The sequence below is a fragment of the Onychostoma macrolepis genome, chromosome 04 (assembly GCF_012432095.1).
Source record: "Onychostoma macrolepis isolate SWU-2019 chromosome 04, ASM1243209v1, whole genome shotgun sequence".
Taxonomy (NCBI): domain Eukaryota; kingdom Metazoa; phylum Chordata; class Actinopteri; order Cypriniformes; family Cyprinidae; genus Onychostoma; species Onychostoma macrolepis.
Genome location: NC_081158.1, coordinates 24409064 through 24430677, shown reverse-complemented (window position 1 = coordinate 24430677; position 21614 = coordinate 24409064). Strand labels below are relative to the sequence as shown.

Here is a 21614-nt window from a genome sequence, read left to right as displayed (position 1 = left end):
CGATTTTGAATATAAAACAATGGATTGTATAAATAAAACTGTGGTAATGCTGTATGTTGGCAGAAATAGTTACCATGGTAGTATTTCACCTATAGCCTATACAAACTTTCAATTATGACGTCGCTGTTGTGGGAGGGGCTTCATGGTTATGAGGGGGGCCCCGAAAGTTTATTGTTACTGCACTAAAATGAGTAATGCTGAGTCCACACTTCAATGCAAAGTGCCAACCATTCCCCAGCTTTATCTGAGTCCAGTCCTCAGTGAAAGCGTTTGTCCACCTTCACAGCCGGTGAATATGCAGAAACACGATCTGTGTGAAGTGACGCATGTGTAAACCACACCCTGAACACGAAGAACAAGCACTGCGCTGCTACACGCCCAACAGAGACTCAAACACCTGACGCTTCATCCGCACCAGTCCCGATGGCGGAGGAGGCAGACTTCATGCGCTCTGTGTTGCCCGTTCACGGCGCTTTTCCCTCGTCGGAAGACTCTTCTTTAGCTTTACCGCAGGAGGACAAACTCGCTCTCGCGGACACAAACCGGCTGAACCGACTACAGCAACAAGTGCAGCTCACGCTCTCACGGAAAAGAAAGAAACCAAAACCGCCAGGTATGTGGAATGAAACTGCATGAAATAAAAGCAAATATGTAAAAAGAAGCAGTGTTTTGGTTTGGAATAGAATACCGGTGTATACATTTTTACATTTCTGGAAAAAATACGAGATGTCAGTCAAATGTTAATGGTCAGCTTTCAATGGTCCTTTGTTCTTAACTCATTGCCGTTGGTTAGTTTATTTTATATTTTATTTGTGTGTAAAATGCAAAATCATATTAATTTATTTTGTTCATTTATAAAGTGACTTTGATGTATACCACCATGGTACTGATTGATTATACGTGATTATATGACTTATATTCTTGTATTTACATAGTACTTCAAGGAAGTTCAAATAATAGCTGAAGTCGAAATACAGCTATAAAAAAAAAATTATATATATATATATATATATATATATATATATATTTTTTTTTTTTTTAAAGTTAATATAATGTAATAACTATGTAATAAATATAATAAGTGTAATAACAATATTGCAAATAAACACATTTGGTTCCGTTTTGTTAGTTGAGAAAGGTGAACCCTACCTTAGTTTGTCAGAACTCACTCATTCAGACGTATTTAGTAGGATTTGTAAGTGATCATGAAGAATATGTTTTCCATTGTGTTGTATTGTATGCAGTCCAATTGTGTGTGTTTTGGGCGTTGCAGAGTCGTCTCTCTCTGACAGTCTGTCCAGCTGTCATATTTCAAGTAGTTCATCGTTAGGAAGTCTGCACCTGAAGGTAAGGACAATTGGGATAAAGAGTTTTTAAAGGGATAGTTCACCCAAAAATGAAAAGTCTTTTGCCTTACAATGAACGTGAATGATAACTGAGCTTTGATAAGAATGATAGAAGAAAAAATGATAAGAAGCACCTTAAAAGTAGCATAAAAGTAGTTACGATTTGTGCACTGTAATCTACGAATGGTAACTAGAGCTTTCCAGTTCCAAAAAAATGATAAAAAACACCTTAAAAGTAGCAAAAAATTAGTTTGTATGATTTTGTGCATCTACATCTTCTGAAACTGTTTGATGAGTTCGTGTCAGAAATGGACTAAAGTATAAGTTTATTTCCATACCTTTTTGGGTGAACTAATCCGTTAATATCACTAACTTGATTCACTTGAGATAATGACATGCACTATACTTTGCAGCGGACGTTCTCCATCAATCATGAAGCCACAAGGTTGTCACGGATAACTGACCGATCTCAGTGGTCAAGTACAGAGCTGCCTCGATTTCACAGAGGCTATGGAAGCTTTCGTTACACCTCTAAAAGGCCCGCTTTATGCTGGGGGTCCAATTCTCTCACTCTCCCCTCGGCCCCTATGGTCAACCGTTTCCATATGAACAAACAAACTTTACGCTACGCCCACTCCGAGGTTCTGCGAAACCCGAGGTTTGCAGGCCTGTCAGCTGTCACACAGCTCCCCAGTAAACCTGTGTATGAGAACAATGACATAGATGATACAGATGACGTGCTTATACCCAACACCCCACACAATGCTTCTGCAGAGAGAAACAGGATGGAGTTAGAGAAGCACACCCTTCAGAGGACCCTCTGCAAGCCGAGTGAGGGGGGTTTTGGTGCTCAAGAACAATCAGAGAACATGTCCTGGCAGAGCCGTATACGGAAGCCGAGCCTGGAGTTTGTTGCAGGAAGACGACCCTCCCAGCCTGGCTCACTGATCAGCATGGAGAAGCACTCAGGGAGTTTGAGGAGGATAGAAAAGCTGGAGGTCAAACAACATACAATGGCAGCGTCGGTAAAGTAAGTCAGTAGTTTATCAGTTTTACCTGTTTAATCCCATATTCTTTGACAGTGTTGTTTGAGCATTTTTTCTGTTATTTTAATATTGCAGAGAGATGAATGTAGTTTGTTGTTTGTAATTAGCACTACATAATGTTAATACATATGTTATATATGCAATTTATGTATTTTTTTATTATTGAACACAAAAATGAGTCTATTTTAGTCATATTTTACCTAGCACTTCGTAGTATTAATAACGTATCAATATATATATATATATATATATATATATATATATATATTAATATAAAATGTAAACAAAGTTATTGTATTACATTTTATAATTATATAATGTAATATAATATAATATTAAATTTAAATAAAACTTTACGTTAAATGTAAAAATACATTAAATTAGCATTGTAATATACATAAAACTGGCATACTGGTTATACATATATATATATATATATATATACACACACACACACACAACAATAAATATAGTGCATTATTAAATTAATTATATATTATAAATACAAATTACATATATTTCAATACAAGTATTAGTTTTATAGTAATTACCTTGCAACAAAAACCTTAGCTTATTCATTGCCCTAATATTATTATTATTATTATTAAATTATTTACTGAACTGACTCCAGACTCCACAGACTCCAGTTCAGCATCTAAAACAAATTAATGAGATAGATAACATTAGGCAAAAAATGCAGTTTATGAACATTGTACCCACAATTTAAGAAAAGGAAAAAAAACAATATATAGGTCATGTCATGTTGAATGCATTGATTATATTAAACATTAAAAATGTGGAGATATATAATGTATGTATATGTAATTAATTTACTTATTATAATGAATTAATAAATCATATATAAATAGCATACATATAACTTGTCATTTTTAATTTACAAGTATTAGATTATTAGTAATTACCTTGAAACAAAGACATGTACAAAGGTTTGGTCACTACTTGGTCTGAACTATTTTAGATGGAATGAACTCTGTTATATTTCTGTTGTATGCCTGTGTGTTAAAGGAAGGGCAGACAAGCTGAAATAGGTCCAGAGATGACACTAAAAGAGGCTGTAAATCTGCTTGCACAAGATAACATGGAAGCACAAATCACCGCGGCTAACTTTATACAGAACCAGTGCTTTAACAGTCCAGATGCCAAGAAAAAGGTAAGTGATACTTTACTCTAAAATGACATATGCTAGTATGATCCACCCAAAAATGATAATATATCTCGCACAGTCCTCAAAGTCTAGCCGCAATGGTTGCGTTGATAACAAACACCTCGGGCAAAATGAAACGATGAGTCATAGTACTACATGGTGAGGTGGAACTTTAATTAAGTGGAAAACGGGTGTGGAAGAAAGTGAGAGGAAAGCATTTAGTGTGGTTTACATGTTTACAGCTCAGTCAGACAGTAAGTGATTAGGATGGCAACATTTGGCAACATTGACTTTCGGGTTACGTTTCTGCTGTTCATTTTAAATAGTACTTAAACTTCACAAACTTGACTTTTAAAACATTCAAAGGACAATTCATATTAAAAAGGAGGTGATGCAGTCTAAGTTTAAGATACGAGCTTGGCAATTCTTCAACTATCAACACTGAATCCTTGAGCAAAGGCATTTGAACATAGGAAGCTCCAAGGGGATTTCCTGCGTTCACTTTGAATCCAAGAATAGCCAACATTAAAACTGTGTCTGATTAAATAATATAATAATATATCTGAATAAATATATTTTTAATCATTAGTGTTTTTATAGATGAACTTTAAGTGAGTTAAAGTTATATGACAGCAAAGGTATGTAAATATACCTAAAAAAAAAAAAGGGGAAATCAATATGCATAATATAATATCCGATATCATGCGATTACAAATGAATGAAATCTCATTTGTCAATAAACATTGTTATACGTACATTGTGCATCCTTAAAAATAATGGCTAGTGTTACAATTTATGAAACCTGACATATATAATTGGATTTCCTTTTCTCTTCTGAAACTATATGTACTACTGTATGTAGATTAACTGTAATGTTAATAATCACAAAGCTACCTCCCCAGTCCACCCATATCATTTGTTAAAACTAACCTGCAATTTATTCTGAATGATTATGGTTGTGACATTACAACTGTTAGCACATGAACGCAGGGCCGCCCATATTTACATAACAACAGTGATTCAGTGCTCAGCAACTTCACCTGTCCTTATGAAAGACGCTGTGAACTGGTATGTAGATGTCAATTACATACACTATCGTTCAAAAATTTTGGGTCAGTAAGTATTTTTTTCTTCAGCTAGCATGGATTATTCAAATGTGACAGTATATACATTTAAATGCCACACAATAGTTCTATTTGATTTAGATTTAGATCTCTATTTAAACTTTATATTCATTAAAGAGTCCTGAGAGGGGAAAAAATCAAGGTGTTGAGTGTTCAGTGTTATGTAATTCTTCAGAAATCATTTCTCATATGCTGATTGTTACGTGTCTGCCCTTCTAGTTTCCTGTTTGCCCTTATTTGGTTTTGTTCCGGTCTTTGTCATTAGTTAATCATCGTTTATCTTCCCCACCTGATTTGTATTATCTTGTTTGCTCTTTTGTTCTCGTCCCGTTATAAGTCCTCAGTTTTCCCCTTGTCTTTGTCTCAGCTAAATGTTTAATAAATGGAAAAGTGTGTTGATGCTACTTCGTTCTCCTGACCTTTGTTTAATTTGGACCACAACCACAAATCCGTAACAGAAGCTGAGACCACACCGAAGTATGGAGTTTGCGGACCGTTTCGCCGCCTAGCCCTTCAGGGGCTTTCCTTTTATGATTATGCCGGGGAGTTCTGTAAACTTGCCGCGGCAACGACGTGGGATGACGCCACCCTTAACAAACTGTTCCGACTTGGAGCCAATCTCCACCGTCCTATGGACCTCCCAGACAGCACGGGACTGTGTTGGAGAGAAGCTATTTTCCGTTGTCTGGGAAGTGTCCGGGCCCGAGCCGGAACTAACACGCCGGCTGCGGCTCCCCCTCACCAGCCGCCATCCTCGGCTCACGAAAACCAGCCGCCGTTCGCGGCTCTCCCTAGCACGCCGCCGTTTGCGGCCAACGCAAGCCTGCCGCTGTTCGCGGCCAACCCAAGCCCGCCATCAGAGAGTATGGCAAGCCCGTCGTCAGAGAGTATGGCAAGCCCGCCGTCAGAGAGTCTGGCAAACCCGCCGTCTGAGAGTATGGCAAGCCCGTCGTCAGAGAGTCTGGCAAACCCGCCGTCTGAGAGTCTGGCAAGCCCGCCGTCAGAGAGTCTGGCAAGCCCGCCGTCAGAGAGTCTGGCAAGCCCGCCGTCTGAGAGTATGGCAAGCCCGCCGTCAGAGAGTCTGGCAAACCCGCCGTCTGAGAGTATGGCAAGCCCGCCGTCAGAAAGTCTGGCAAACCCGCCGTCTGAGAGTATGGCAAGCCCGCCGTCAGAAAGTCTGGCAAACCTGCCGTCTGAGAGTATGGCAAGCCCGCCGTCAGAGAGTATGGCAAGCCCGCCGTCTGAGAGTCTGGCAAACCCGCCGTCTGAGAGTATGGCAAGCCCGCCGTCAGAGAGTCTGGCAAACCCGCCGTCTGAGAGTATGGCAAGCCTGCCAGTGCCTGCTCCTCGCAAGTGCCTTCCAGTGCCAGCTCCTCGCAAGAGCCCTCCTTCGTCTCCGCTGGCCCCATCCAGCCCTCCGTCGTCCGCGCTGGTCCCATCCAGCTCCGCGCTGCCAGAGCGTCCCCAAGAGTCCAGGCTGGTCCCATCCAGCTCCGCGCTGCCAGAGAGCCCCCAAGAGTCCACGCTGCCCCCATCCAGCTCCGCGCTGCCAGAGTGCCCCCAAGAGTCCGCGCTGGTCCCGTCCAGCTCTGCGCTTCCAAGAGCCCACGCTGCCTGAGCGCTTCCCCAGAGCCCTTCCAGAGGGTAAAAGTTCTAAACTTCACCAAAAATATTGGGGGGGGGGGCTATATACCCGAACTCCATGGCCAAGCTCCCTGCTCCGCCATGGCCGCCGGAGTCCCCGGACCCGCCCTGGAGGCCTCCCTTGTCCCGGTCCTACACTGGACTCCAGGGCGCCCCCCCTCCCTTCCCCTCCCCGGTAGAATTCTGCAGTGCGAGACTCGCCTTCCGGGAGGGGGGCGATATGTTACGTGTCTGCCCTTCTAGTTTCCTGTTTGCCCTTGTTTGGTTTTGTTCCGGTCTTTGTAATTAGTTAATCATCGTTTATCTTCCCCACCTGATTTGTATTATCTTGTTTGCTCTTTTGTTCTCGTCCCGTTATAAGTCCTCAGTTTTCCCCTTGTCTTTGTCTCAGCTAAATGTTTAATAAATGGAAAAGTGTGTTGATGCTACTTCGTTCTCCTGACCTTTGTTTAATTTGGACCACAACCACAAATCCGTAACACTGATTTGGTCAAGAAACATTTCTTCTTATTATTTTTAAAGGAGCAATGGCTGCTAAAATGAAGAAATAAATTATATATTAAAATTAGTGCTGTCAAACATTATTCACGATTAATCGTATCCAAAATTTAAGTTTTTGTTTACATGATATATGTGTGTGTACTGTGTATATTTATTATGTATAAATAAATACACACACATACAGCATATTGTCATGTTACGCTGACACATATATTTTGAAAATATGTACATGTATTTACATGTGTATATTTATATAATTAATGTTATATTATAAATATATTTAATATATAAACATAACATATTTTTCTTAAATATATATATGCATGTATGTGTATTTAGATATACATAATAAATAGACATAGTACACAGACATATATCATGTAAACAAAAACTTTTATTTTGGATGTGATTAATCACGATTAATCGTTTTGCAGCACTAATTAAAATGTATTAAAACAGAAAACAGTTATTGTAATAATGATTCGTAATATTACAGTTTTTACTGTATATTTGATCAAACAAATGCAGCTTTCGTGGGCATGAAAGACAAAAAAAAATCCTACTGACCACAAACATTTAAACATTATTATATTAAGGTAGAGGTAAAGTAGCAAAAACATGCTGATTAATTCTAAAGGTCAGAGAGAAAAAATTTTGGTCCAAGAACCTTGACTAAGTGGAATACAAAATTGTAGAATTTGACCTATTTAAATTGAGGTTTCTTATTTTAGCGTATTCCATCTGTTCAGGTACTTTATCTTCAAGGCATCCCAAAGCTACTGAAGATCATGCAGAGTGAGAGCGAGGAGCTCCAACAGGCTGCTGTCAGCGCACTCCGAAATATTGTTTTCGAAAACAATGAGAACAAAATGGAAGTCAAAGACTGCGAGGGGCTTCCAGTGATCCTTAGACTGCTCAAGAAGAACCGGGACATCGAGACCAGAAGGCAGCTCACTGGTAAAGGATCATTAGAGTATTTAAGCTTTGCGCCGTATACTGTATATTTCATTATGCAATCAAACTTGGCTCCACTTTAGATGATCCAGCTAAAACTCACGCCATAAGAAAACATCCAGCTCTTGAACGTGTGACCTCTAGCCTCCCACTAATCTTGCAGATGTTATTCTTTCTCCAGGGCTGCTGTGGAATCTGTCTTCTCATGACCTCTTGAAAGAGCAGCTCGCTAGAGATGCGGCCAAACCTCTCACAGATAGTGTGCTGGTGCCCTGCTCAGGCATTTCTGAAGGGGAAGACCCCAAGTTGGAGCTCCTTGCTGACCCTGACATTTTCTACAACGCTACTGGCTGCCTGAGGTATTACCAACTTAAAGAGAAAATACAATAGGTTTTAAATGAAGCAGATTTATTTTGACAAGCTAGGCCATTCTTAGTGCTACAACTGCCAATGTTATATATACATTATTGTAATATACACTACTGTGTATACTAACATTTGGGGATAGCAAGATTTTGTTTTTTGAAAGAAATTAATACTTGTATCCAGGAAGGCTGCATTAAACACAGTTATAATATAACAAAAGATCTCTAAAAGATCACCAAATCAGAATGATTTCTGAAGGATCATGTGACACTGAAGACTGGAGTAATAGCTGCTGAAAAATCAGCTGTGTCATCATAGGAATAAATTAAATTTTAAAATATATGAAAACAGAACAGTTATTTTCAATTATAATCATATTTACTAGTGCTGTCAAATGATTCATCGCAATTAATCGCATCCAAAATAAGTTTTTGTTTACATAATTTTTGTTTGTGTACTGTGTATATTTATTATGTATATATAAATACACACATATACAGTATATATTTTAAAATATATATATTTACATGTATATATTTATATTCATAATTTATAATATACAAACATAACACATTTTTCTGAAATATATACATGCATGTGTGTGTATTTATATATAAATAGTAAATATACACAGTACACACACATATATTATGTAAACAAAAACTTTTATTTTGGATGCAATTAATCATTTGACAGCACTAATATTTACTGTTTTTTCTGTATTTTTATTTAAAAATTTGGTAAACTTTTCTGGGTATAACTGAGCAGATATTTATTTAGAACATTGCACTTTCCATTGCATTCCTACATAAAAGGTATTATTAAATAATGTTGTTGGTTTTTTTTGGTGGTTTTTTTTAGAAATTTGAGTTCAGCTGGTCCAGATGGACGTAAAGCTATGCGAGACTGTGAAGGTCTCATTGAGTGCCTCATCTATTATATCCGTGGCAGCATTGCAGACTACAAACCTGATGATAAGGTAAAGAGATACTCACATTAAATCCCCATCTTTATCAACAGCAACAGTAAGTCTTTCATTTGTGTCTATATAATAATTAAAGGAGTCATATCACAAGGAATCACATTTTCTTTGATCTTTGAAGATAAAAGACCTTGATGTTCCTGTACTAAGCAGATGTTTAGATTTCATAACACAAAATGTCTTCCCCAATGGGGAAATAAAAAAAAAAATATTCAAACTAAATCAATTCTAAAATAATTCATTCTGAATGCTCGCAACTTTGTGACAGATGAATGCATAAATGTGACCATCCAAATTTACGTCAACGATACCTATTGGGTGATAAGAAACTATGCCTCTCAGCCTCCTTGAGGTAGTAAGGAGAAAGCCAGATATTATGTTTTGCGTAATGTTATATTGTCTAATATCATCCAGAGTGAGTATTCCAACTGGTGAACAATTTATAATAATTTAATTATTAATTCTTACTTTCCAGTCCACAGAAAACTGTGTGTGCATCCTGCACAATCTTTCTTATCGATTTGATTGTGAGTTGCCTCGTGTGGATTCCCCAGTGGTACAACAGCCCAAACAAAATCACATTACAAAAACTAGCAACCCTGGCTGTTTCATCCTCAACAGTCCCAAAAACTCTGAGGAGGTTAGTGTTACACTGTAGACTAGACGAAGAGTTTGTTGAATTGTATTTACCCTCAGGCCATCCCAGAGGTAGATGAGTTTGTTTCTTCATCAGAACAGATTTGGAGCAATGCTTCACCAATGGATTTGGAGAAATTCAGCATTGCATCACTTGCTCATCAATGGATCCTCTGTAATGAATGGATGTCATCGGAATGAGAGTTCAAACAGTTCATAAGAAAAACATTACAATAATCCACAAGTAATTCACACTACTCCAGTCCATCAATAAGGGTCTCATGAAGTGAAATCTGCTTGTTTGAAAGAATCAAATTCATCATTATGGCATTTTAACTTTAAACCATTGTTTTGAGTCCATAATCCATAATAACACTTCCTCCAGTGAAAGAGTCCTTCTCATCTGTTGTACAAAATACATACACACGTGGTCAGAATTGTTGGTACCCTTGGTAAATACGATCAAAGAAGGCTATGAAAATAAATGTGCATTGTTAATCCTTTTGATCTATTTTTCTTTTAAATCACAAAAATCTAAGCTTTCATTGGAAAATATGAATTTAAAATGGGGGGAAATATCATTATGAAAATATCTCTGAAATATATTCCCATTCATATTCACAATTTTGAACTCACCAGGGTGATTATGAACATGAAATTATTCAGCCATGGCTTCCTGTTTCACAGAAATATAAATAGGAGGGAAAACAAAGTCCAAATCCCAAATTAATCACCCATCACAATGAGAAAAACCAAAGAATATATTTCTGATGTGCAGCAAAAGATAATTGAGCTTCACAAATTAGTGAAGTGGCTTTGAGAAAAGAGCTAGAGCAATGAAAATTCCTATTTCCACCATCAGGGCAATAATTAAGAATTTCCAGTCAACATAAAATGTTACAAAACTGCCTGGAAGAGGACGTGTGTCTATATCGTCCTAATGCACGGTGAGAAGGAGAGTTTGAGTGGCTAAAGACTCTCCAAGGACCACAGCTGGAGAATTGCAGAAAATAGTCTCGGGGTCAGAAAACCTTAAAAAAATTATCAAACAGCACCTACATCATCACATGTTGTTTGGTTTCAAGAAAAAAATCAAGAAAAGAAAATGCTTTGACCAAAAAACAATCTCCAGCATATTCAGTTGTCAGACACGACTGGAATGTCAAATAGCACTGGCTTCTATGGTCAGATGAAACAAAAAAATGAGCTTTTTAGCAGCAAACACTCAAGATGGGTTTGGTGAACACAGGGATAAAAAGTACCCCACGTGCAATGTTCCCTCTAAGCTGCGCGCGCGCGGCCGCGCACTTCTTCCACCGCAGCCGCGCAGAGAAATAATGTGCCGCGCACACGCTAAAATTTGTTGGGAAAGCCATTTGATTGTACTCCAGTTAAAATGCTCTGGTAAACCGCTATAGAGCTGGTGCCACTATAGCGTTAGAACCGGTGAATGTGGTTTACAGGTTTCATAGAAAGAGAATGATGTGCGCCAAATGAGTCGCTGTAGAAACCCCTGGTCGAGTCCGACTGCGGACATTGCGCGGACCTGCCGTCCCGCGTGCTCCGGACCCGCCGCGATATGATTCGCGGCCTATTCGGGGTGAGGCCCACTGCCGCCAGCGTGCCGCTGGTGGGCCCCCCCTCTCCTGGTGGCGGGAGCGTCGTCTTGCCGCTCCGCCAAACCCAACGGTCGCCCCATTCCCCAGTATCCTTCCCCGAGGACTGCTTCCGCCCTCCTTCCAACATTGGGGAGTTTGTGTCCTTTGGCCAGGAGGAGGGGGATGACATTATGTTCATTTCGGCCTCGGAGAGGGAGGATTGGGCGGGATCGGAGCCCGATCAGACAGACAGCTCGGGATCCCCAGACCTCCAAGAGGAGCTCATGAGGGTTCTGTCAAGAGCTGTCCAGGAGTTGGAGCTTACCTGGAGTCCTCCAGAGGAGCCTGCCAGGAGTAAGCTCGACTCCTGGTATTTCAGGTCCACACGGAAAGCTGACTCGAGGGCGTCGGTCCCCTTCTTTCCAGACGTGCACGAGCAGCTGGTGAAAACGTGGTCTGCGCCCCAATCGGCGAGCGTCCACTCTGCCACTCAGGCCATCTTTTCCCACGTGGATGGGGCGGAGGCCCACGGGTACGCGGCGCCTCCCCTGTCGAAGAGACTGTCGCTGCGCACCTTTGCCCTGCAGCAGCCAAGACCCTAGGCTCGACATAAGCCTTCCTCGAAGCCATGCAGGACCACCGCCCACCTCGCTAATAAAGCGTATGCCTCTGATGGCGAGGCAGCTTCCGCTGCACGCCATGGCGGTGCTGCAGGTTTTCAGGCGGCTCCTGCAGGCGGCGGAGGGCGGAGTTCTCACTGCGGAGGCTGTGAAGGATCTGCGTGCGGCGACGGACTTCGCACTGATGGCGACGAAGCGAGCGGCCCAGGCCGTGGGTAAGGCCATGGGTTTTATGGTCGTCCTTCAGAGGCACCTATGGCTAACCCTGGCTGATCTTAAGGATGCTGATCGTAAGGTGCTGCTGAACGCTCCTGTGACTCCCTCCGGCCTCTTTGGTGACGCCGTGGAGTCCATTATTGAGCGCTTCGCGGAGGCTCAAAAGCGCGCCAAAGCCATGAGTCACGTCATGCCAAGGCGCGCTTTCCAGCAGCAGACGGCGCGATCCAGGTCCTCGTCGGCACCTGGCTTTTCCCAACGAAGGGATAACCCCAGGCCAGCGACCGCGGCGGTGACTGCTACTGCTCGCCAGGAGCCGGACGTCCGGAGGAAGGCGTGGGGTCCCGGGAGGAAGCGCCAGGGCCAGCGGAGGAGCCCGCGACGTGATTCTCGCCCGCCGGTTGCTAAGCCGTCGTCCTGATGGTCTGAAGAGAGGAGGAGAGTGCGCGAGCGCCCAGCTCCCAAGCGCCAAAAGTTCATGTGTTCGAATGTTTTTGTGTTGGATGTTCATTCAATAAAAATGCATACATTCTCACAAAAAGAGCTCTTTCCTCCTCACTCAGTCAATGCGGCACCGCTTGCCCCGCCTCAGAGCAGTGCAGAGCCGCTGCCCACACAAGTTATAGTCGCAAGATCACCGCCGGGCGCAGCCATCGACCAAGCTGCTAAAGCCGTTATCCCAGTTCCTGAACGCATGGGAAATTATTCCGGGATCTCGCTGGCTACTCGGTGTGATAAAGCGTGGGTATACCCTTCAATTCAGACGCAGACCACCCGTTTCAACGGCGTGGTGCGGTCTCTAACATTGCCTCGAAACGCCCTGGTTCTGAGACAAGAGGTATGCAATCTGCTCGAAAAAGGAGCGATAGAGAAAGTCCCTCCGAGCGAGCTGGAGTGCGGGTTTTACAGCCGCTATTTCGTGGTACCCAAAAGAGACGGGGGGCTCCGCCCGATTCTAGATCTCAGACCCATCAACAGGGCGCTTTGCAAGCGTCCGTTCAGGATGATAACGCTGAAACAGATCCTGGCGCACCGCCTGGGACTGGTTTGCGTCCGTGATTTAAAGGACGCGTACTTTCACATTCAGATAGCACCGCATCACAGACGTTTTCTGAGGTTTGCTTTCGAGGGCACAGCGTACCAATACGCTGTTCTCCCGTTTGGGCTGGCTTTGGCCCCACGCACTTTTCCGAAGTGCATGGATGCAGCGCTTTCCCCCCTCAGAGCCAGCGGGATGCGCGTTCTCAACTATCTGGACGATTGGCTGATTCTAGCTCAGTCCCGGGACACGCTAACCAGCCATATAGAGGTGCTGCTTCGTCACTTGGAGTCCCTAGGGCTGTGTGTCAACATGCAGAAGAGCTTTCTCGCCCCGAGCCAGTCTATAACATATCTGGGAGTGTGCTTCGACTTGGTGGAGATGCGAGCCCGCCTCTCTCAGGAGCGCTCGGCGGCCATTTTGTCTTACCTGCGCCATTTCAGACTAGGCAGCTCTGTTCTCTTGAAAGATTTTCAGAGGCTGCTGGGACTCATGGCATCCGCTTCAGCGGTATGTCATCTGGGCTTACTACACATGCGCCCGCTGCAGTTATGGCTGAAATCTCGAGTCCCTTGGACGGCGTGGACTTCGGGCCGTCTGAGCATCGCGGTCTCCCGCGGCTGCATCGAAGCTCTGAGGCAGTGGCGCAACCCAGATCTCTTCAGCCGGGGTTCCCTGGTATTGGTGACGCCACGCTGTGGTCACGACGGACGCATCGACTCGCGGCTGGGGAGCAGTGTGCGAGGGTATGCCGGCTTCGGGGCTGTGGTCAGAACCTCTGAGCCGGTGGCACATAAACCGCTTGGAGCTGGAAGCTGTGTTCTTAGCTCTAAAGGATTTTCGGCCACAGCTGGAACAGCGGCATGTACTGATTCGCACCGACAACATGTCCGTGGTCTCGCATAAATCACCAAGGAGGCGTTCGCCCAGGGCTTTGTACAAGCAGGCAGCGAGTCTCCTGCTATGGGCGGACCGACACTTTCTATCCATCAGAGCAGCGCACATCCCGGTCTCCTAAACTGCTGGGCGGACATGCTGAGGAAGGATTCCCCAAGGAGAGTGGAGGTTGCACCCGAGTCGGTTCGGATGATTTGGACTCGCCACGGGAGAGCGGAGGTGGATCTGTTCGCCACGAGCGAGAATGCGCACTGCCCGCTGTTCTTCTCCCTGTCTCACTCTCCGCTGAAGGGGACGCCTGACATCGCACTGGCCAGCAGCCAGGCTGTATCGTTCCTCCGATCAAGATATTGCCACTGGTGCTATGCAAGATCAGGGAGGAGGGGCTTGATGATACTCGCCGCCCCAAACTGGCCGAACCAGCCTTGGTTCCCGGACCTGACAGAGCTGCTGGTGGCGCCGCCTGGCCGATCCCCATCAGGAAGGACCTGCTATCTCAGGTGAGCGGCTCGGTGTGGCACCCGAACCCGGAGTTGTGGAGCCTTCATGTGTGGCTGCTTCGGGGATATCAGAGGAGCTGAGCGCCCTGCATTCTCGTGTGCTCGACACGCTCACGGAGGCGCGGGCACCCTCTACGAGGCGTTTGTATGCTCTGAAATGGGGAGTGTTTGTGAAATGGTGCAGTCATGCTCATATCGACCCGGCTACTTGCTCTGTGTCGGATGTTCTGAGGTTTCTACAGTACAGACTGGATAGTGGATCTCTACCATCAACACTGAAGGTCTATGTGGCAGCGATTGTCTCGTTTCGTTCCCCGCTGGGCGGGCAATCGATCGGGAGGCACGCGCTGGTGGTGAGTTTTCTTAAGGGAGCGAGGAGATTGCATCCTCTGCGTCCGCCTTCAGTCCCGCCTTGGGACTTAGAGGTGGTGTTAAGAGCTCTTTCACAGCCACCATTCGAACCTTTGGCATCCGTTGATTTGAAGGAGCTATCTCTCAAAACTGCACTTCTTCTTGCCCTCGCTTCGGCTAAGCGCATAGGGGATTTACACGCGTTTTCTGTGAGCAGCGACTGTGTTCGCTTCGGACCTGGTGACTGCAGCGTCACTCTCCGGCCGAGACCGGGCTACGTGCCTAAATCGTTATCTACCCCCTTCAGAGCGCAGACTGTTTCGTTGTCTGCCCTGTCTTCTGAGTCGTCAACCTCGTGTGATGCGGACGCTCAGACTTCGGTGTGCCCCGTCAGGGCTTTGAGGATTTACATCGACCGTTCGGCCAGCTTTCGGCAATCTGACCAGCTTTTCGTGTGCTACGGTGGTTGCGCGAAGGGCCGGGCCGTTTCAAAACAGAGGCTTTCCCACTGGATTGTGGACGCTATCACGGCTGCTTATACGAGCCGAGGTTTGGAATGCCCTCTGCACATTAGGGCCCACTCAACAAGGGCTATCGCCTCCTCCTGGGCATGGTCGAGAGGTATGTCTATTCAGGATATATGCTTTGCTGCCGGCTGGTCTTCTCAAAATACCTTCGCCAGGTTTTACAAGCTGGACGTTCAGTCCTTAGCCTCCCAAGTGTTGTCGGTGAGTGACTGATTTATGTTTGCTACCGCTATTGTGGGACATGTGTGTTGCTGCCTCGCACAGTAATTACTCTGCGCAGCCTTCTTGCTATCGTTGTTGTTGTCTGCCCTGTACTCAGTGCAGCTCCAGTTATTCGTGTCTATTCACTAGTGCTACCATGATCATGTTATGCTTCTGCTGCTTAACACAGCTATCTCTGTGCAGCCCCTTACAATGCTATTGTTGCGTCTGTTCTGCCCTGTTCGCAGCGCAGCCTGCAATATTATCGACCAGATATGCAAATTTCGTATACCTGGGGTGTAGACGCTCATTGGCTTACCTCCACCTATCAGCTGCGAGCCCGCCTAACAAGCGTCGCTATTGGTGGGAATTGTGTGTGTGTGTGTATTCTCTCTTCGCTGGGTGTGTAACTTGTACAGGCTGCTCGTAGCCTCTCTCACGGCGGGATTGAATATCGTTCCCATAACGGAGAAATTCTCCGTGATGTCTCGTGAAAGCTCGAGAGGGAACGTCTCCGGTTACTGTCGTAACCTCGGTTCCTATCTTAATATATTTTAAAATATAGTGTATTCCTGTAAAGCAAAGCTGCATTTTCAGCATCATTACTCCACTCTTCAGTGTCACATGATCCTTCAGAAATCATTCTAATATGCTGATTTATAATCAGTGTTGTGCTGCTTAATATTTTTTGGAATCTTTTTTCTTTGATTCTTTGATTAGGCTAATAAAAAGTTAAAAAGAACAGCATTAATTAAAAATATAAATATTTTCTAACAATATAAGTATTTGTGATCGCTTTTTATCCATTTAACACATCCTTGCTGAATAAAAGTATTAATAAAAAAATAAGAAAGAAAAAATTGACTGACTCCAAACTTTTGAATAGTAGTGTATATTGTAACACAAAATTTCTATTTTGAATAAACACTGTTCTTTTTAACTTTTTATTTCTCAAAGAATCCTGAAAAGTATCACAGGTCCCAAAAAATATTAAGCAGCACAACTTTTTCCAACATTTATTATAAATTAGCATATTAGAATGATTTCTGAAGGATCACGTGACACTGAAAATTTAGCTTTGCTTCACAGGAATACATTATATATTAAAGTATATTAAAATAGAATTGCAATAATATTTCACAATATTATTTTGTGAAATAATATTCAGTATTTTTTATCAAATAGATACAGCCTTGATGAGCCTAAGAAACTTCTTTAAAAAAAGTTACTGATCCCAAACTTTTGAACGGCAGAAAAAATGTTTCTAAAAATGTTTTCTCAGATAACCTAAAATATGCATCATTTAGTTACATCAAGGGTCAAATCAAATATAAATAGCACATTAAAGTTAAAAGTTACACACTTTTTTGTGTGCGTGCTGTACAGGTTTGGTATAAAGAATGTTTTTGCTCAGGTGGCTGAAATGTCCGATAGAGAAAAGTTTTGCTCAGCAAGAAAAAAATTAGAGGGAACATTGCCCACATGTACAATGAAATATACTGCTGTATTTTTGATGTTGTGGGCCTATATTTCTGCTGGAGGTCCTGGACATCTTGTTTAGACACATGGCATCATGGATTCTATCAAATACCAACAGATAAAAAAAAATAAGTGACTGACTCTGTTAAAAATCTTGGGCCATGTTTGGATCTTCCAACCGTACAATAATCCAAACACAAACCTCAAAAACAACACAAAAATGGGTCACTGAGCACAAAACCAATCTTCTGCTGGCCATTCCAGTCTTCTGACTTGAACCCTATAGAAAATGAGTGGGGTGAACTGAAGAGGAGAAGCACCAACATGGAGCTGGGAATCTAAAGGGTCTGGAGTGATTCTGGATGAAGGAATGGTCTCTGATCTCTTGTCAGGTGTTCTCGAACCTCATCAGGTATTATAAAAGAAAACTCCTATTCTATTTTGGCAAAAGGAGGTTTCAAAAAGTATTGAATAAAAGGGTGCCGTTAATTGTGTCCAATGTGTATTAGAGAAAAACATTTATTGCATAATGATATTTCCCGCCATTTTAAATTCTTAATCTCCAATGAAAGGTTAGATTTTTGTGATTTAAAAACAAAAAAAATAGATCAAAAGGATTAACAATGCAGATTAATTTCTACAGCCTTCTTTGATCATATTTACCAAGGGTACCAACAATTCTGACCACGTGTGTACATATAGTTGTCTAGAACTGTTTTAGCTTATAAATGTGCTTGATCTGTGCATATTTCTCTCCTGATTAAGACGAGATGACTATAAAATATTATGGATAGAGGACTTTTAGCTGGAAGCAACGGTAAAAATGTCTTAATGATGGATTTGTGTGACGGTGTGTCAAGGCAAGAAGGTGCTGGAGACAACAGGAGATTTTCGTCAGAGGTAACATTTAATAGAAAACTCAGGAGATCAAAAAAATACACACTTTGAAGTAATTGAGATCAGACAAAGACTGCAACGAAACTGAATGCTTATAAAGAACAGGAAACAAAGGAGTAAACGAGATGATTAATACAAAACAGGTGGGGATAATAAATCATGATTAACTAATGACAAGAACCGGAACAAAACCAAATAAGGGCAAACACATAACAAACATGCAGCTTTTCGCTTCACAAGTCATTTATCAATGGACTGGAGTTGGGTGAATTGCATGTGGATTATTTTTATCAGTTGTTTGGACTCTCATTCTGACAGGAAAGAATCCATTGATGAGCAAGTGATGTAATGCTAAATTTCTACAAATCTGTACCAATGATGAAACAAACTCATCTTGGATGACTTGACAGTGAATGAATTTTAAGCTATTTTTCATTTTTCTTTTGAAATATATTGTCTTTCAAATTCGAACTAGAATGATTGATGTAATGAAAATGTGTGGCTTGACTTTTTCCTGTTGAGTATTCAAACTGACCAAAATCTCTAATGCAAATTGTTGTGACTCACCTCATGCTCAGGAAGCGGATGAAGACTATCCCTTACTCGAGGAGAACGGCAGCCCTGAGGGTGTTGAGTGGCTCTGGAGCGCCATCACCATCCGCATGTATCTCTCTCTCATTGCTGTCAGCACAAACCAGCACACAAAGGAGGCATCCATTGGAGCGCTGCAGAACCTCACAGCTTGCTCTGGAGAGGTATGATCTAGAAATGAATCTCAATACAATAACTATAAGCAGCACTGACTTCAAATCACATTCAGGCTTATGTCTTTTATCTCCATTAGACATCCCAAGCCATCGCACACTTCATTGTGCAAAAAGAGGGAGGCCTATCTCAGGTGAAGAAGATGCTACAAAGAGAGAAGGAAGAGATCAGAACGTCTGTATCCCTGCTAAAAAACATCTCTCATTACCGAGAACTGCATGCAGATATTGGTGAGCTGCCATTATATAACAATATGCACAATAACAGCACATGGCTGTGTCAGGCAGAAGGGTGAATAAACAAATGGTTTATGAACATCTCTACAGTTAAACAGGTGTTACCGGAGCTGGTTTCCATCCTGCCAAACTCTGACCAAAGCGTTGAGCAGCCTATAGAGGTCACTGTGATGATCTGTCACATTCTCATCAATCTGAGCCACGCATCTGTATCGAACACCTGTGCCATCATAAAACAAGAAGCGTTACCCAAGATCATCAACATCAGCACTAAAGACAATGGGTACGGTTTCATTTTCAGGAAAACCAGACTTTCAGTTATGGGATGTATAATAAAACTCACAATAAAAGTCATTTATGTGACTTATTTAATTCATAGTTTTAATTCTCAACTAAATCTAGGTTTGGACCCACACGTGCGGGCCAGGCGGCTTGTATTTTACTTCATACCCTATGGAGGCATTCAGAGCTGCACAGCAGTTTCAAAAAGGTGAAATGTTTGCATCCTACAGTAATGAAGTAATATAGTGTTATTACTTACTATTAATAACAAATAAATAAACAAGCAGTACATTCTAACCAATAGTCAAAGAAGATCAGTTTAGGGCAGCTACTCAACGTATTAACAGTGTTTGCTGAAGAAATTAAGGCAGTTAACTGCTGGAAGGCATAACAAAACTAATAGAACAAAATGTAGTAGTTAGTGTACATGTACATCGATTTGTGGCACTAATGCAGTGAAGCAAATTTGTGTCATTTCACATCATTTCCTGATCTCATTATTCTGCCTCACCTTGTACTCATCATTTATGCTTCACTCCATCTCTCTCCCATCTATAAAAAGGCAAAAGGCCAACAGTTATGTGAGAAATGGTCAGAAAGATGCAAAGAAAAAATATAAAAAATAATTTATATTTTTCTATATATATTTTTTTTAAATATTGTCTATGTCCTTTTTTTTGCTCAAGTTCTAACCAATAAAATATTTTAGAGATTGGTGTAATATGTGATATATAATTTTTTTTTAAACTATAATCAACACCTATATGGTGATTTGATTGTATTAATTTGCATGACTTACCCAGGTCTGGAAATAACACTTAAAATTAGGCTAACTCATATTTCTCAGTTCTCAAGACCATTGGAGCCCTGGTTCTTCAAAGGGATGAGGGAGTGTATTAAATGAAGAAATATCTTGATTTTTAGTTGTTTCAGCTTATTTTAAAGCAGGTTTTGTCTTATTTTAAATAATTTCAAGTCATCCTTTTGGCTTCCTTGGAAGTTTGTGGCCTCCTGGTTGAGAACTACTGATCTAGAGTGCTCAAAAACGAATTCATATGTTTCAGATTTTGCTTTCACTGCATGTATATTTACTCAAGTCATCTGCTTCTTTAATCTACGGCAGGCTGGTTACAGGAAAACCGACTTCATAAACAACAGGACAGTGAAGGCTGTGAATTCAGTTCGTGATTAATGGGATCCAGAAATCTACTGCAGTGAACAAGGCTTTTCACCTGCTTTGAGGAAATATTAAAAATGGTGCTAATAACATGGCTTTTGTGCATGTTTGTGCTTTGTCTTAATTTAATACTTCATAGTTTTCTATGTGTTTCAATTAAATGATAATAGTAATGTCTGTCAATTTTTATTTATTTTTTTACTGACCTTTTTAAGATTTTTACTGCCTTTGGTCTGTTTACATAGCGACATTAAAAGCATTTTCATGAACAAAGCTATTTGTGTATTTGTTTTTATTTTGCAGTGGGTAAAGCCACTTCCAAGCCTTGTGTAGTAAAACAGTGTCTATAAGTTATTTTTTATTATTTTCAAATAAACTACCACATTTCTCCAGTCACTGAGGGATTAATGTCTGTTTGTTTAGTTACCATGGTTCTGTTTGAATACAGCCTGTCCTCAACGCTCTAGTAAACATGGTTTGTTAAAGCATAAAGCACTACTTAAAAAAAAAAACTCAAAGGAATTTGGCGTTATGCTTTAATACTCGTGATGATTTCTGTAATTTGAGAATCACGCTAAAGGTTCAGGAAGTGATTTGAAGTCTTTTGAATAATAACAAATCATCATAATCCTCTGTGGGAGGGATTAAGCGAAAGATCGAATGCGCTTTACTTTATCGACAGAATCAGAACTCAGTCGAAACGTTCGAATAAAACTGACACATGTATTCGTCGAAAATACATTACTAATGTTTTATGCTTTGTTACTTTGTACAGTAGCTCGCTTTGTCCATTTTAATGTACTTTTACGTCACATCCGTAAACAAAGAAGCTCATGCAAGCTGGACTGTGCCATTATGTTACTAGGGCGTGCGCGCCAGTCCTATACATGCAATATTGCCGACATCTCTTGTTGTTTTATTATAAAACAACCGTCTCGTGCTTATTTTATAATTTTAATGTCGCTTTCCCACAGGTATATATTAATTTATCTTAATAGCTTTAATTCTTATACCAACGACAAAATATCGAAACCCCTGTAGGTGCAGAATAATGGATTCTCCCAG

The 21614-nt window shown here is 41.8% G+C and overlaps 1 protein-coding gene across 1 annotated transcript; it reads left to right on the top strand.

The window, feature by feature from the left end:
- Positions 1 to 200: 200 nt before the first annotated feature.
- pkp2 (plakophilin 2) lies at positions 201 to 20834 on the top strand. Its single transcript, XM_058774212.1, is given in 14 exon segments — positions 201 to 392; positions 394 to 613; positions 1274 to 1347; positions 1760 to 2376; positions 3419 to 3563; positions 7576 to 7783; positions 7962 to 8139; positions 9008 to 9125; positions 9604 to 9768; positions 18668 to 18844; positions 18934 to 19084; positions 19181 to 19373; positions 19493 to 19580; positions 20496 to 20834. Coding segments are annotated over 14 exon segments (2469 nt in total). The 5' UTR covers positions 201 to 326; the 3' UTR covers positions 20565 to 20834.
- The last annotated feature ends 780 nt before the right edge of the window (positions 20835 to 21614 follow it).